The 16,788-nt window shown below is 39.4% G+C and overlaps 1 protein-coding gene across 6 annotated transcripts in view; it reads left to right on the plus strand.

Moving 5' to 3' along the window:
* Positions 1-16,788, plus strand: part of MICAL2 (microtubule associated monooxygenase, calponin and LIM domain containing 2) — a 125,828-nt gene that overhangs the window by 12,524 nt on the left and 96,516 nt on the right. For all 6 annotated transcript variants that reach the window (XM_035327476.1, XM_035327477.1, XM_035327478.1 and 3 more), the window contains exon 3: positions 10,335-10,691. In XM_035327476.1, coding sequence (XP_035183367.1) covers positions 10,428-10,691 — 264 coding nt within the window. In that variant the 5' untranslated portion in view covers positions 10,335-10,427. The remainder of the gene's footprint in view (positions 1-10,334; positions 10,692-16,788) is intronic.

Genomic DNA, 16,788 nt, shown 5'->3' on the forward strand with positions numbered 1-16,788 from the left:
TTTTGTTGGTTTGAGAAGGTTTTTCAGCAGCAGAAATGGATGATTTTTTTAACTCTTGGGATCTGTTTTATTATTATTATTATTTTATTATTATTTTTGTCAATTTGTTTGTACTTTATCTTCAGTTTTTGGGAGATGGTAAAAATTGTACTTTGTATTTTCTTCCAAAAATATTGCTTCTACTTTGAGAAGCAATGTATTTTCTAATCTATTCTGGTAACTATGGGTTCAGCTTACAGGGACCAGAAAAAGAAAACATTCATTAAGCAATCCAAATAAATCTTCTGTTTTGTCTTCTCATGTAAACGTCCCCTAGAGCATACTTTGGTGTCCAACCAAAATTTTCTGGTTTTCCACCACCCTTGGGCTGACTTTTCTGGGTCCTTCTTCACAGTTTCCAGTGTTGATCAGTGGCTAGTATTTGGTGGTGACCTGACAGTATTCTAGGCAAGGAGCCTATCAGCTGTAACTCAAAACTACTTTGCTGTTATTTTTATCTTTCTCTAGTTTAATTGCAGTTCCCATAGATTTCAGAGCAACAGATAATCTTAATACCTTTATAAGCCATAGGAAGTAGTGTGTGCTAGCTTGCGTTTACAAATGAAAGCAGCTGAACATGGTTCCTAAAAGTGAGTGTATATATACATCCAAAAATATTGTTCAGAATGTTTTATTTCTGTGATTGGCAGTGCAGTACCGTCTATGTTTTCAGTGGATTAATCCTGGTTACTGATCTGAAAGTCTGATGTCTACAGATGAGGGCAGCTCTGCCAAATGAATTACTGAGGCCTGCAGCCCTCGGTATCTTGCAGCTCTTGCACTGTTTCTTCCCCCTGTTCAGCTCCTGGGTAATTGCCGCAGCCCCAGTAATGAGAGGGAAATGTACTGGAGAGAAGACGCATGAACCAGAGATCCACACTCTGCAATGTACTCCTGAGAGCTTTTTGAAGGTATTCTGTTGGTGCCTTTCTTTTTCCTCACTCTTTTCCCCCAGACAAACGCTGGGCAGTTTGCTTCAGCATAGCTATCACTTCATGGTTTCAGTTTTAAAAAAATAAAACAACCAGTTATTTCCTTTCTCACAGAAATCCCAAGGCAAAACAAAAGTCAGTCTCACTTTAATATATCCCCTGCTCTCTGCTCTCTCACTGCAAGGCACTTTCTGGTCTCTCCAGAGAATGTCTTTGGGCAATTCAATCTAAGCAGCAGTGCTGATTGCCTTTGTCTACTCTGTAGCCCCCTGGACTGAGAGTGGCCCCAGGAAGGGGACAGCTGTGTGTGGTCAAGTGGGGCTCCCACAGGACTAAGCAGTAAGTTGTGGAGGCCGGTGGCCCCTTTGCCCCATGCTCCCTGCTTGGGAGAAGTGCTGGACATGTGGCAGCACCTCCTTGCACACTGCTGTGTGAGCTCACAGCCCATCTCACTGCCCTGTCCTTCTGGATTATTTCTGTTCTCAAAGTGAGATGATTTCCATGACTGCTCACTAAGAGTCTGCTTTTTCCTGGTCCACGCATTTGTTCTTTTTTTCACGGTGTATTTACCTCCGTAATTATGTCTCGTTGCATACAAAGGGAAAGCTCTATTAGAGGAACCACTGCTGCTAAATGTGGCTCAATTTTGTCGGTATAGCTGCATCTACACCAGGGATTTTGCTGACCTGGCTCTGTCAGCTGGTGGGTATATGTTTTTTCATGCTTCTCAGACACAGTTGTGCTATCGGAGTTTTCCCTATGGCTTGGAGGTGAGGAGCAGAGAGGAGGACGTAGGGCTGCAAGTGGGAGTGCGGTGCAGCAGCGGTGCAGTGGCTGTGCAGCACCGAGTGGCGTGGGAGCTCCCTCTGCATCGCCTGCACCCCTGCTCAGCACACCTGGCTCTGCCGCCTCCCTGTTGAACATGACTACAGTAGCTGAACGGTAAACTTACTGTCTGAAGCTGTCAGACCCCTGTCCTAGCATCCTACTGAAAGTGGAATATCTTGTGCTGATTAACCATCTAACCCGCTGCCTGTTCTGTGCTAAGTTCAGACCTCAGTAAGTTCAGTACCTCAACTGTTGTAGTATGTGAGCTTGAAATTGTGTCATCACAGGAAAAACAAGGCAGGATTTTCAGAGAGCTTTAAGTTTGTCCACTTAACTGTTTTCACTGACAGTTCTCTCATAACATCATTTAACTTGAATAACAGGCACCTTTCCTTGACAGGTGTGCTTGCTTGCTGGCTGATGTTAAATTCTTTATGGCATACTTCTTTCTCTCTTGTGATCCCGACCTAGGAAAAATATCAGCATAAACTTTCTACTGTTGTTTATATTGTGTTTATAATTTACTACAGCAGCGCTGAAAAATGTTCTTTCTTGTAACCAGTCTAAACAAGAGTGAGGTTTTAGTATCTTGTTTATGTATAACATTAACCCCCTAATGAATGTGGCTTAATCGCCCAAAGTTTTCTGTGAAGATATTTACTATATGGAAACTTGGGACCCTTTAATAGACCTTTTACCACTCCGTTAGAAATAACAGTTTTTAAATACTCACTGTAAGTTGCTGTCTTAAAAACAAGCAAACAAAACAGCAACAACCAAAACCCACCAAGCTGAATACTTTTTTGGGGTTTAATTGTCTATCTAGAAAACTCGTGAAGCAATGTGTGACCCGTTAGGTGTGCCTTAATCTTGGCCAACTAAATTCTAAATTCTCTGAAATTTATATTCATCCAAATTTTATGGTTCTCTGTGACTGTTAAAATTCTGGTAATCTTCACTGTGCCTTACAGAGGAGACTGTTGCATATGAAAATAGCAGGGTATGCAGGGGATGGTATGAAGAAAACAGAACCAGATCCTGAGCATTAGGTTTTTATCTGATTTTGATCAATTAACAATTCTTGCAAAATCAATCTGTCCTGTAATTGGTACTTTTGTTTCATGAAATATTATCTGTCCATCGTGCATATTAACTCTGTTTAGGAAAGCATAATTTTTAGGCAAAGAGACTAAGTCAATGACTGAAGTATGCATGAGCTGCACTCAAACATGCAACATGAAGTGACCTGCGTGTATGGTCCTGGTTTACTAGCCATTGAACTTTTTTTGCACACATGTAGTTTAACGGGAAATGACTAATCATAAGGAATCAGCAATAAATTATTCCTCATGATAAATATCATCACTGTGAACTTGTTCACATTTTTCTCCAGTCCGCCCACCTGCCTGAAAGCTTTAGGGTATGTGGCAAGCCCAGATGACTGTCAGGCTTAAGTTTAGCTGATTTCAGCTGTAATGATGTGTAAAAAACTTGAGTATATCTGAATGCGCTCCACCTGTGTATAACCACATGCATGGGGATGCTCTTGCTAGATAAATACATCCACGGTTTAATGCACCCAGGCTCAAGGGGCTTTTTGTTCTGCTTTGTTGCTTGTTTGTGTTTAAATCCTTCCCAAAATGATGTGAGATGTGAGTTTCTCCTTTCCTACCTCAGGGTATAGCCTGTGAACCTATGTCAGATGAACAAGCTCTGGGCGAACCTGGGCGAATCAAAATACCAAATTCCTCCAGCAAAGAGCACCTACTAGCCTGTATGGTGGGGGCCTCACCTTAACCCCTGCCCCATAATGGTGCCCAAAGAGGAGCAACAGTGTTCCCATCATCATGTTTTAGGCTCTGTTGTAATTTCTGAAGGTCCCAGTAAGGAGGCTACAAAAGTTTGGTGTTTCTGGAGATCCGTGGAAGAAGCCAGCCCTTGTTTTAGCAGGTTTGTGCTAATGACTGTTACCACACAGCTTGCAGCAGGGACACACATCTTCCGTACTTGAGGATATTTAGATTCTTTAAGCCTCCTTAATCTATTCTTTAGGATTCTTTAACCTCCTTAGGTTACTGTTTGGTTCAGATCTCAGTATTTGTATATGGGCAGAATGCCTGAAATAGCCTTAAGATGATCCATCCACATATGCTGAGTTTTTGTTGTCCTTCAACAAGCTTTTTTTTCTAGTTAAAAAGAAGGTTTATAAAACAGATGCTGAAGGACAGAACTTGGATGTTTTGCAGGTGTTTACCATATGAAACAGTAATTGATATCAGGGAAACAGAATTGATCATAAAACATTTGTTTAAAGTTACTGTAACGGTAAAAACTTACATTGCATATTTTTGTTCTGTATTTTGAGTAAAACATGAATTAAAATCAGATAATAAAGGTATAAGCAGCACTTAAATATATTTAAGTCAAAATCTGCGTAAAATAAATACACTATCTTCATTGTGCTAACATCAAAGAATAATAATTGGGCTAGAGAATCTTTTTCCCTCAAAACCATTTAACTTAAAAGTTTAGAGTTGCAGTTTCTGGTGGTATAGGTAGTGTAACACCATTGCTAGGAAAAAAAAATATTTTCTGAGGAGTGAGTTTTACATATATCCATATTTCTGATCAGTAGTTTGAGTACATGCTGCGTACAGATACCTGAAAAAATATGCATCGTTGTTCATTTAAAATACTTGTGCCTGTGTTCTGCAAAAGGAGTGCCCAGGGGGTTTCAGTGATGCTCCCAGGACAGGACTTCTCGTGCAGGCGGCAGAATGGTGCAACCCACACAATTGCAAGTTTTCTGTTTAATTTTGTCTGAATTCTTCATTGCAAGAGTGGCTGTATGGCAGAGCAAATGCAGGGTGGCTTTGGCCCCACCAGCAGGTGCAGATGTTTGAGTCTTTGGGATTACACGTGCAGGCCTTGGGCAGCATCCTGTGCCTCATCCATGCCAACGATGTATGTTTGCACATGCAACGATGTATGGAGGCACGTGCAAGCTGCAGGCTCAAGGGATTGATCTAATTTTTTTGTCAATGATTTAGCATATTCCCACTGTAAAACTGGAAACTTCAGACCAGTAACATCAAAAAATAAACTGGACTATTTTTAAAGTCTTCAACTTTAAAATGTGTGCAGTGTGACTTAATCTGTGTGGCTGGTCAAATCCTACTGGTAGATCATCTCGTTTTATTCTTCCTGTGTATGCATCAAAAATATTCACAGCGAAGTGTTAGTGTTTGTGCATGTGCTTCCATCTCTGTTTTTTTTCTGGGCTGATTCCAGATGTAGCAGGTTAAATCAGCACAGCAGCACACGTTTGGAAGGCTGTTGGAAACATCTCATATGACTTCGGCAAAACAAGCTGATAGCGTGTACCGTAACCTTGTAAGTTCAGAGGCACAGAGAGTCTCGGTAGGAACTGTTTTGAATTCCATACTTGGCCTGAAAAGTTATTTTGCAGGAGTTCTGTGGAAGTCAGCTCTTTATAAAAATACAGAAAAAGAATTTAGCTGTTTATATAGAAAGGCTGTTCACGAGGCTTTGTTCAGAAGTGATTTCTATTCATTGATGTTTCTGTGAGGGTTGTATATCTCAAGAAATGTGTTTTCTCTTTGTCACCAATAAAAACTGAGTATTTTAGGCAAATGTACTTTTGTGTTTTAACTGGTTTTATAAGCAAAACAAGGGAGAGGTTCAGTTGTTACCAGAATCACATAATGTCAATTCCAGGAAAACATGCGAAGAAACCAAACCACCAAAAAGCTATGTTTCCTCCAGATAGAAATATTTGTATTTAAAATGGCCACCATGAAAGCAAAGTGTCTGGTGTGAGTAGAAACTAAGTGGAAAAGCCTACATGGTCCATAATGCAGTCAGTTTCACATGCAAATGTCACTTACCGTAATGATGCTGAGATTTTAGACATCTGAATTAGGGAAGAGAGCAGGAATACTGCAGTTTTTACTGATGATGAAGAAGCACCAAAGTAAACAATTACTACAGATTCCACTGAATTACTGCAGAATCCACTTTTTCGTTCCTGTTGATGTTTTTAACCTTAAGCAAACAGTAAATGTATTGTATGTAGCCTGCATGCCAAACTGAAGTCTTAATAAAAGAATTTGCTCTCGGTAAACATAGCAGAATTAGGGCTGTATTGAAAACGGAATTGGGATTAGTAGTATTGAAATGCTAGGAATTTAATTCCTTTCCAATCTCCCTGAGGAACTTGTTCTCAAGCATTAGAAAAAGAGCACTAGGAGACTAAAGAAGGACTTGAATGTGCTGCAAGTTAAAATTAGTGGTCTTCAATCTCTCCAATGGGACAACTAAGACTCCAAAAAAAATAAAAAAATCTTGAGAGCATACTGCCTCAAAACACAAGCGTTACACCAATAATACACCATGGTATTATTGTCAAAAGTTAGTCGTTTTCATTTAATGACTCCTTTATGTCAACTTTGTTTGTGGTATTATGCTGAAGGGTCTCATGTGCAGATGTGGACTAGCTCTGTACATTAATTTAGGGAGTGATAATTCATGAAATTATCCTAACGTTTTGTTTACTACTCTCAAAATTACCAGTAGCAATAGAGCTTGTTCCACAAAAACGAAGCATCAGCCAAGACTGCAGGCATTTGCTTTCATATGTACATGTCTGCACAGGCACCATTGCTTTAATTTCCACTTTCTTTATGTCCTTTCTCCAATTTTTTAAACTTTCTCCTTGGGTAGCCACCAGGGATGAAGAGCAGTTGTCAAGTTCTCTCTGTGACATTCCTGTTTCCTCCCTGACTGGAGGCAGAAAGGGATAACTTATCATAAAAATGCAACCCTTCTGCTTCTCATTGTCTGCAGCTCGTGTCTGGGAGCCTTCCAGAGCTTCTTGATAGCACGGGAAACTCTGTAGAAAGCCAAATCCTCATATGCACTTAATGCATCATGCATGGGACCTATTGTTAGCTGTGAATCTAACCTAAAACTACCAAAACCTGTGGATGCTTCAGTTCTGACTTAATAGTCTGGACAAACAGTGCTTTTTCCTGCTCTCTAATTCTCTTATTTTCTGTGGTCTAATTTTTTATTGCAGTACTTGAGTAAAATTTCAAATTAACTTCACAATATTTTTGGTTTGTGTTTCCAGAAGAAGTTCAACAGACACTTTGACCAGTTTAAGTTGTGATTTCGGCCTCAATACTCACCTTGATTAGATTTTCAGGCCTGTATTTCATCACATGAATGATCCATATGGTGAAGGAGGAAAAAGAGTGAATGATGGTCCTCTAAGAACTCCTGTATTTTCCTCAAACGCTTTTGTTTGTTTCTTTGGCCTTTTTCCCACTACAGGTAAACAGCTTATGTATTACATTTTAAGCTTTTGAGCTGATTATGGAACACAAAACTTACTGTAGTTAATTACTCCATTCAACTTCTGGTCCTCGTTGCATTATTTTTAGTGAGTTATGCACAATACTGCAGTGAAATACCACTGGCTCCTCAGAAGAAAGCATGAGTTGCATATCCTTACAGCATCGTTTTCTTCTCTGTCATCTGTCAACACAGTCTTAATGCAAAAAATAATAATAAAAAATAAATAAATAAAAGGTATTTCCAGCAAACCAGAAACTCCAGTAACCAGAGTCTCCTGTGTCATCTGGCCTTTCTGACCACAAACTGGCTTTTTTGGAGAACATAACCTGTGTTGCAGCAAGGAGAAATGCTCAGCTGGTGAGCAATTGTCTGCTGAGATGCTGTTTCTCATTATGGATAAGATGGGAGACTTTTTGATATTCAGGTGGAGAAAATTTCATGTCCATCAAAAACAGCCTCAATCATGGCTTTGCAGAGTTGAAGGAGGAAAGTTTTAAGGCGGCCGGGGAAGGTCTCTTAGCTGCTCTCTTCTGGCAAAGGAAAGGCAGGGGAAGCCCAGGCCTGCTGTGTGCATTTGTGTGCTTATGCAACACATGCTGCCACTAGCTTGCATCGAGCTAGAAATGTTTCCCTGCCATTCACTTTGCCCACGGTGGCTCCTACTCTCCTCTTCACCATATCAGACCTGGCACTTGCTGATTTTCCTTTTAGGTTGCTTCAGGTATGGCTCTACTTTTCAGCTTTTTCTCTTCCTGCTCCCCCCGGCCCTTTCCTTTCTGGTTGGAAACAGCTGAGGCTGTAAGTCTCCTTTCTGTGTGCAGAAAAGAAATTTAAGAGTTTGTGATTGAACTCTTATCAATTATGCTGGAATTTTAAGGATATTTGTGTTACATGAGCATGATAACGATCTTGTGGTGAGCTATTGAAAACATTGGGGAGGATGTATTGTTTTATGACTGTTGGGTCAAAGTCTTGTAGTGCTGAGGCAATAACAATGCAAGTTTAAAGCCATGAAGAAAACCTAATCTGGCTGCCACACACTTGGCTGAACTGTCCATAGTGCAGCATTTCACTGACACTTCCACAGTCACCAAGAAGCTATTTGTAATTATTTGAAGTGAAAAGAAAAATGCTTTGGCTTTTTGTTAAATATCTGTCCAGCAGATACGGAAGTTACATAAAATAAGTTTCTTTTTTTTTTTTTTTTTTTTAATTGGTCTCAAATCCTGGGGTGCCTGTATACCCAAAAGCCACTGTCTATCTCTGACTTCCCAAGGACTGGTGAGTGTCACACCTGGACCCCCTTGCCCACGTGTCCTGGTGGCCAGGCTGCTTCAGGCCGGCATGCAGTTGTTGGAGGATTGTGCTCATTAATCAAGGCCTTGAACCTGGAGAGGTGCTGGACATCCTCAACTCCTCTCGAGTCAAAGGGAGTTCATAGCACTCAGTTTCTTGAAAAATTAAACCTTCTGGAAGTTGGGGCATATAAAATGTTTGTACTTCATGAAACTCTTCAGAAAAGGGCACAGAGCATACTATAAATGAAGTATTCAGAGGGGAAAACAAAAAATTCCTGACTTATTCTTGGCACTACATATTTAATCATGACATTTGTTCTAAGAAAATGTACAAACTCTTAACATTGCCAATTTATTTTAACCACAAACCAACAGCAGACTGATGATGTGCACACTAAGGTTATTTATTTTGAGTATAGCTAGGGAATGTGAGTGTTCCAAATGCTTCCTTATATCTCCCCATGGGATCTCTTTAATATGTTGCATAATATTCTTCTGTATTAGAGGATTGTAAGATAGACTCGGTTTGTCTCTTCGTTACTTAAATATACTGGTTACGTTTTCTCTTTTCTTCTTTGAAGGAAATGCAAGCAGAGAATGAATAGTTTGTGAAAAGTGTTAAATTAAAAGTATAACTTCAAAGGCACTTCTAACTATTTGTTCTAAAACTATCAGCCAACAGATGATGTTCCAAGCAAAATAACTAATTATGTGGGAGGTTAGGCAAGCATTGATTTAGTTTTTGATTGCTTGGGCTGGTAGATAATTCTTTAATAGCAAGAAAAAGAATATGTGACTTAAATCTCAGCACTTGAGTTCAGGTATACCCTCTTCTGAGAACAAGTTTATACATAACATGTAATAATTCTCTTGGAAAATGTGAAATCCACTTGGATATTTTCTTTGGACCTTGTCTGACTCTAAGACACTCCCCATTAGAGATTTGAGAGCAAGGTTAAGGAAGGATAAGGGAGTACCCCAATGAAAGTATTTTTGTTCTTGCAAACTTAATTTAGAATAGCTTTGCTTTTACAGAGTGTAAGGGTATTTATCTGGACTATGAGGCACAGTTTGACAGGGATCATATTACTAGGAAAAGCCAGTGGAGCTTAGTGGGCCAAACATCATTACTTTATATCATTAGCACATGACAGGGTAAAAGTCCAAACACATAAGTTCAATTTTTAGTGTGCGGAGATAAAATTCCTTTCCATGCAGTACAGCACCAAACCATTTCTCATTTTGGCAAGAGTTAGAAAAAGGGGAGTTCTCTGTGGTATTCATATACTGTTTCATCAGTTCTGGTGCACCTTGTGATAATGTTTCTGCTTAGCCTGTTGTGTGCATTTGCTTGTGGTAAGTGATTGGGCCAGTTCTGAATTGCTCTGGCTAAGCTGTGCTCTTGTCCCTAGCTTGTACAACAGGAGAAAATTCCCTAAAATGGCATTGACTTGTGGCTGCAGATTTCTAAGGATTCTAAAGACCAAAATGTTGCTAGAGATGTACTTGCTGTGACTTAAATTCTGGTTAGGAAAAGCATCTGACCATTTGTTTTTTCTTAATCTGTTAGCTAGCATTTATCACTGGATAAAAATTAAGGAAATTCTCAGACTTCAGGTGAAGTAGGTTGATTTTGAAGTAGACTTATGTGTAGGAGTTTTGTAACAGTCTTCATGAAGTACTTGTCATGACAGTGCAAGTAGGTTTATTTGTAGCACGTCTTAAATACCCTTGCTAACATTTTGTACCTTGTCGTCCAATAGTCATGCTGTGTTATTATATTCACATTGGATATGCAATTTATGGACTTAATTTTCGTAGAACCTGCTTTAACATGACCTATGTTTATATTTTCTAGGAATAACATGTTTGGAAGTACCTGCTAGTGTTGGTTACCTGTACCCTAGCACAAGAGCTCCAGCTTAATCCTTTTCAACACTTCTTCCAGAACATGGGGGAAAACGATGATGAAAAATACAGTCAAGCTGGACAGATATTTGAAAACTTTGTCCAAGCATCAACATGCAAAGGTACCATTCAGGCTTTTAATATTCTCACTCGCCAACTTGAATTAGATCCTTTGGACAATAGAAACTTTTACACCAAACTGAAGTCAAGAGTAACCACATGGAAGGCCAAAGCTTTGTGGAACAAGCTTGATAAAAGAGCAAGTCACAAAGAGTACAAACGTGGAAAATCTTGTGTGAACACTAAGGTAAGTGGTAAAAGTCATTTCTGAATTTCCTAATTTAGAACCTTTTAAACTTGATTATCTACAAAAGCAAGGTTTCTCCTTAATATACTTTTTGAAACTGTGACCAATACCAAACAATTTTGTAAAACTTTCAAATATTTTAATTCTGGAAACGTACAGCATGTCAGAGCAGTCCTAAAAGCGTGCTGTTTTACAGTCTACCTCAATCACAACAGACAAGTTTTCTGTGCCTCTTTAGACATCAGCGTCGATCAGCCGTGAGATGTAAGCTCATAAGTCAGCGTACATTCATTTCTGGCTCACAAGAACTTCTTGCGTCATTTAAACAGAGTTTTGCAATGTGCCACTCACACATAGTCAGCCGGCTCCCCCATTTGCTGCTTGATGCATGCTGTAAGACACCAGAGCTGGTCAAATGTGTTTCAACAGCACTAAACTGTTCTTTGGAAACTGCTTTATGGAGTTTTGGGAGATCTGTCTTTGTCACCTAGCATTGGTTCTAGTTGCTAAATAACAGGAAAAGAAAATCCTGCATTATTTAAGGATTTAAACACTTGCATGTAAATGCTTTTTAGCAAGCACAATGTGGATGATTGGTACTTGGTAGTTGGTAGAAAGAGGTGGTCTGCTTGGTGGTGGAAAGGACAGGAAACGATCTTCAGCAGAGCATGAAAATACTGTAGGTTGATAGAGGGAACCACTGAAAGTTGGTATAACTCTTGTAAAAACTGAACAAAATACTTTAGCTCATGCCATCTTACTCTATCTATTCTGTGACTGATGATTCTTAATAGCTTTGTCTGAGAGCAATTCACTTATTTACTGTTTAATGATAGCTAAAAGTTGCTCCAAGTAGGTCCGGTTTTAAGAAGTTACTTGACTGTATTGCAGTAGAAGAGAAAGGAAGGGCACCCTGGGGGGTACCTAGACACACTTTTTATAACGTAATGTCCGTACAGCATGTTTCTTTAGAAAACAATGTATGCCATTACATCTGCTTGCACTGCTTTCCTGACTGCCTCTGTTTTTTTCCTTTCCTTTTTCCCATCACTTCCCTTTTTGACCTGTGCTTCCTCCCTCCCTTTCTGATCTTTTGAAAAGGCTTTAACATGTCATTGAGCATCAGTGTGATAAAAACAGACAGGAAAGGGGAAGAATGAGAATGTGTATGATGTTTAACAAATTATAGGAGATTATCCACATACACCTCACCTGCATATACAGTCCCAAGTCCAAATTTCCATGGTTAGCTTGAGAAAGTATTTGCAACACAAAACATTATCGAGATCCATGTGAGGTATAAAATGAAACCCTGCTCAATCAAGTGTAACATCACAAAGCCAGGGCCTGGTTCTGCAAAGTCCTTCAGCCAAGTGATTAATTTCTATATATGGCGAGAAGACTCATGGAAGTCATGGTGCATAAAATACAGCCTGTATAAAGCTTTACAAGGTTGTCAGGTAAGAGGCTAATCAACACGTCCAGCAGTGTTGAAATTATGGTATTTCTGCTCTTTGAGAGTAAAGATTTATTTTTAGTGGCATGATGTAAATATTTGCAGAAATTAATGGATGTATCTATGCTGTACATATGATCAAATTGCAAATGAATATAGAATGTCTGTGTATGAACAGTATGCATATAGATGTTCTGTGAAATACTTAGATGTTCGTTGTGAATGTGGTCTATGCCTGGACTTGCACTTCAATGATTCATCACTGATTTAATGAGAGAAACACAAATCTTCAGATTGCTGCAAATGAAAGCAGTAACCACAATCTGTGGGCTCTGTGGGGATATCTAGCAAACATTCCTTGCACGTGAATCACAGTCTGCTGTGAAAGCCTATCTATGTAACATAAATGAGAGGAGACATGTTGCAAGAAGGCAGCAGACTCCCTGAACACTGCTGTGATGTCCACTGACAGCCCCACATGCAGATAAGGAATTCTCAGAAATGCTGATAGACCCAACCGAAAAAGCAGTGCAAAGACATTAGGCTACAGTATGCACAAAATGATTTTCCTTTGGTGCAGCTGGTGATTTTCAGGTGGTTGTTGTTGTTGTTGTTTTTTGCATTTTATACCAGCTACCATTTTTAGTAGAGGAGCAGGCAAACAGGAATTTAGCAAATAAAATCCTGACAGCTGGGCCCAGTGCTCACCTCACCAGTGGAGTTGCCGGGATCTGGCTGAAGTGATCAGCTGGAGTAAAATTCTTAATTGTTAAAGCATAATTACAAAATAAACTCTTTGCAATTGCAGTTCTGTAAACAGAGCCAAGCTAATAGTCATCACTTAAAAATAAAAAAATCACTTGAAGGCTTTATATGAGGTTGGGCCATGAGTGCTGTAGCTGATTCTGCAGCTCACAGTTCTTCTTCTCATCTACGGTTTTGCAGTCAGACTTCTTACAATCTTCCCCATCTTTGAAGGAGACAATGCAATCAGAATGTAAACTACTCCTTGTGGTGTGTCTGCTGTTTTTTGTTTGTTTGTTTTAAATCAGAAAACAAGAATCTGCTTCCTCACCCAGTAGCTCGTTACTTTTTGCACAGTATTCAAGAGCAAAATGCTGTACTTCCTGATTTTCATGCTTGTAAACTCTTCAGCTACACTTAGGTTACTCTCATTAGAGTAACAATATACACAAGTTTCCTGCATACAGAATGTTTCACTCCAACTAAATAACACGAACCCATTGCCTAAATTGCTCTTGAAAAACACTGCCAAATACAGTTTCCAGAGTTTCTACAATGATGTGATTTTAAGCTGGATAAGTAAAAACAGTTGAACCATTTTCAAGAAGTTCAAACCCACTGCTATTTCAGAGTTGACTTATTGTGGACTTTAATTTTTCCTTTCTTTGTCGAAGAAACCAAAATAAAAACAAAGCAATGCAGAAAAGCATGCTGAAAATTGTGGCAAAAAGGAACTTTTTTTTTTGAGTCTGTAGGAATCCTTCTGTTTGATAAACATTTAACATACATAGATCTACTTCCTTCCATGACAAACATGTAGATGGGAATTGATACTGTTCTGAATTGCTGTTTCTGGACTTGGCATTTGCACAGTTCACCGATATTACTGGAAAAGAGAATTCTGTGCTAGGTAGCCAAAACTATAAATTCTTCTGTGTTTTTTCAAATCTATTTGGAAAAAGAGCATAAATTTATTCTCCTGGTAAAGTTTCTCCATCATTTTCATCTTTTACTAGTAAAATCAGAGGAATGCATTCAGAATCTGTAATTACTATTTCTTTCTTTGTAAAGTAGAACATAACTAGACAATTGGAAAAAAAAATGTTGTTCACTGTGCTAGCAGTTCAAATATCTCTAAATTTTTTAACATACACAACATGATATGGTAAGAAGTGATATGGTAAGAAGCAAGAGTTCATCCAGCTAGTTGCAGAGTGTGTTCACTAGCCTTTTCAAGTCATATGACATTTAACATGGGCTCTAAACATTTATTTTGAACCTCTCTGTATGGAGGAGGTTCTTTACTTCAAACACTTGATATACTGGCAGTTTACCTGTATAAATGATACAGATATGAACGTGTGTATAAAGCAGGCCCTCAACTGATGTTTGAGATATGTATGCATATGTATCAGAGGGCAGGACCTGGTTTATGCTGAGCACCTGAAATTCTGGCTCTCCCATGACTGCAGATTTGTGCTTGAGAAGAGCTGAGATCACTGCATGTGAAAACATCCTAGACTTGCACTGAAGGGAGGTGTTGATTCTCCAAAGCATGTGGATGTGGTGTTATCTTTTTTTTTTCCCCACTCTAAGTACATATGTTGTTTTTTTGTTTGTTTGTTTGTTTTTCAAAACAGATGCTTGCACTTGAGGAGAACTGAGGCTTGTTTAAAGATCTATTGTGTAATTATCAGTTGGCTCGGTAATTTTTAATATTTGTCTCTGGGTGAACCCAGTTTTAGGTGGTGGTGGATGTGGATGGGGTGGCAGCAGGCTTCTGTGTGCAGCTTTGGGCTCCTGAGCGCTACAGACCCCACTCTGGGCACTATCTGGGCAGAGGACAGTACAATTCGAGCTGCTGGTTTTAAGGCCTAAGTAGGCAATGTTAGCATAAAGCAAGTAAATAAAACTGAGCTAGGAACTTTTAAGTGTTGTGTATATAAATATATATGTATGTGCATTTAAAAGTATATGTGTAGATACATACGTGTTTAATTAGCATGCAGATTCCTGCAAAGCAGATGGAACAATCTTGAACTCAGTCTCTGCTGGCTTCAGTAGTTTCCCTTGTTCCTGGATGTGGTCTTTCAAATCTTGTTTTATAATTGTGTTCCTGTCCAAAAACTGTTTTTGGGAAACTTACTGCAAGAGAATGACTCAAAAATTATTTATGGCTACATTTCCAGGGCTTGGATAAAACCACAGGGGCTCTTCTCAGGTAGTGCCATGTGCTGTCAGTCCTTCCCACCCTCGGTAGTGTTGACAGCTCCACTGTGTGGGAAGGTTCTGTGGGCTCCTCTGGTGGGGTGCTGATTTAGTGAGGAGGTGTAAGAGAGGAGAGCCTGTGGCTCGAGGGGATTTGGGGGCCAGGGTGTGAGTCAGCCGAGAAGGAGCTCGAGGCAGAAATGGGGATGGAGACCGGAGGTTTCATGCCTGACTCAGTGCTAGTTCAGAGCCTTGTCTCCCTGTACTAACCACACTGGTGCACCTGCAAATGATAAAATGGGATTGTCTTTATCTGCCAAACCCCTTCCGTTCCTTTTCATATTGTTCTCATTTCCAAAGACTGTCAAACAAATGCTTTGGGAGTGAATAAAACCTACTTCATCTGGTGTTTTCCTTCCCACAGAGCTGAGAAAGCAAAAGGTAAGCCCGAGCTGTGCTGGGTGCTGCCATGTTACATAGCTGTAGGCTAAGCAGCAGGATGAGGAGTGGATACCAGGTTCTCTCCTTGTTATTAAGTAGAAGTTGGCTTCCTGTCAGTCCTCAGTTTACAAACATCCTAATTGGTAGTCTTGCTCCTGGTAGTGAATGAACCAGGTAGGCTTCTGGATGTCTTCCTCTCCCCTCCCTCTACCTTCTTCTGAAGTGCTAAACAAATACTTGTCTCTTCATTAATCAAATCATCCAACATGCATAAAGCTGCTGGTAGTGTGGCTTCCTACATTTTTTCCTGAAGCATGGGCATTTGTTAATCCTTCAGAAGTAACTCACATTTTCAGCCAGGTTTCTCCGGTGCTGAACATAGTGGTCCAGAATCCAATGAGGTTGTGTGTTCAAACATTGTTATAATGGCCCTTGCAACAAATATTATTTTTTTTTTCTGAAAAGCGTAGTTGAAGTGTAAGATGAAAGAAGGGAGTGCCAGCTGTGCTCCAACTCAAAAATATCCTTATTATAATGAAAACTTTAAACTGTTTATTTTTAAAAGAACAAAAATTCAGATGGTACATCCCTTTTGCTGGACGTACTAGTCTCTTCAGAATAATAATTTAAATGGGGAGATTTCCAAACCTGATAATTAGGGTTCCTAATGAATGCAGCAAACTTATCTAAGATTTATTAGGTAGCATCGCTAACTCCCTTATCATAATAAAAATGCATTCCTCTGAAGGTCATAGAACTTGAAACTAGAAGTTGAGTACCATATTTGTAGGAAGTTTAGTGAATGAGAGTTTGTGATTTATCACAAAACAGCACTCAGCTGTAACCTCCTCACATTTACTCCTTATGTCTCCTGGCAGTTGTGATTTTGATTTTTCTGTATTAAACCTTACCAGGATATAAATGCTTAGTGCTTAGAAAGTAGAATCCAGGACTATTGAGCAGCTGGAGATATTAAATGCCACATACTCTGCTGCCTCGAAGTGGCACTCAGGTGTTTGGTAAACTAAGATAAGCTGCTTATTTTGGTAATTGTACTTCTTTGCTTTTTGGCTTTTAGGACAGGGTACCCAAAGTTTAGCACTGGATCTCCAGTGTAAATTTATTTTTAAAAATTTTAACAAGCAACTTTTAAAGATATTACAAAGTAGTGGAAGATAAGGGAGTAATGTGAATAAGAGGTTGTCCTGGTTTCAGTTAGGACAGTTATTTTTCCTCCTAGTAGCTGGT

Source organism: Oxyura jamaicensis, chromosome 5 (genome assembly GCF_011077185.1).
Source record: "Oxyura jamaicensis isolate SHBP4307 breed ruddy duck chromosome 5, BPBGC_Ojam_1.0, whole genome shotgun sequence".
Lineage (NCBI taxonomy): Eukaryota > Metazoa > Chordata > Aves > Anseriformes > Anatidae > Oxyura > Oxyura jamaicensis.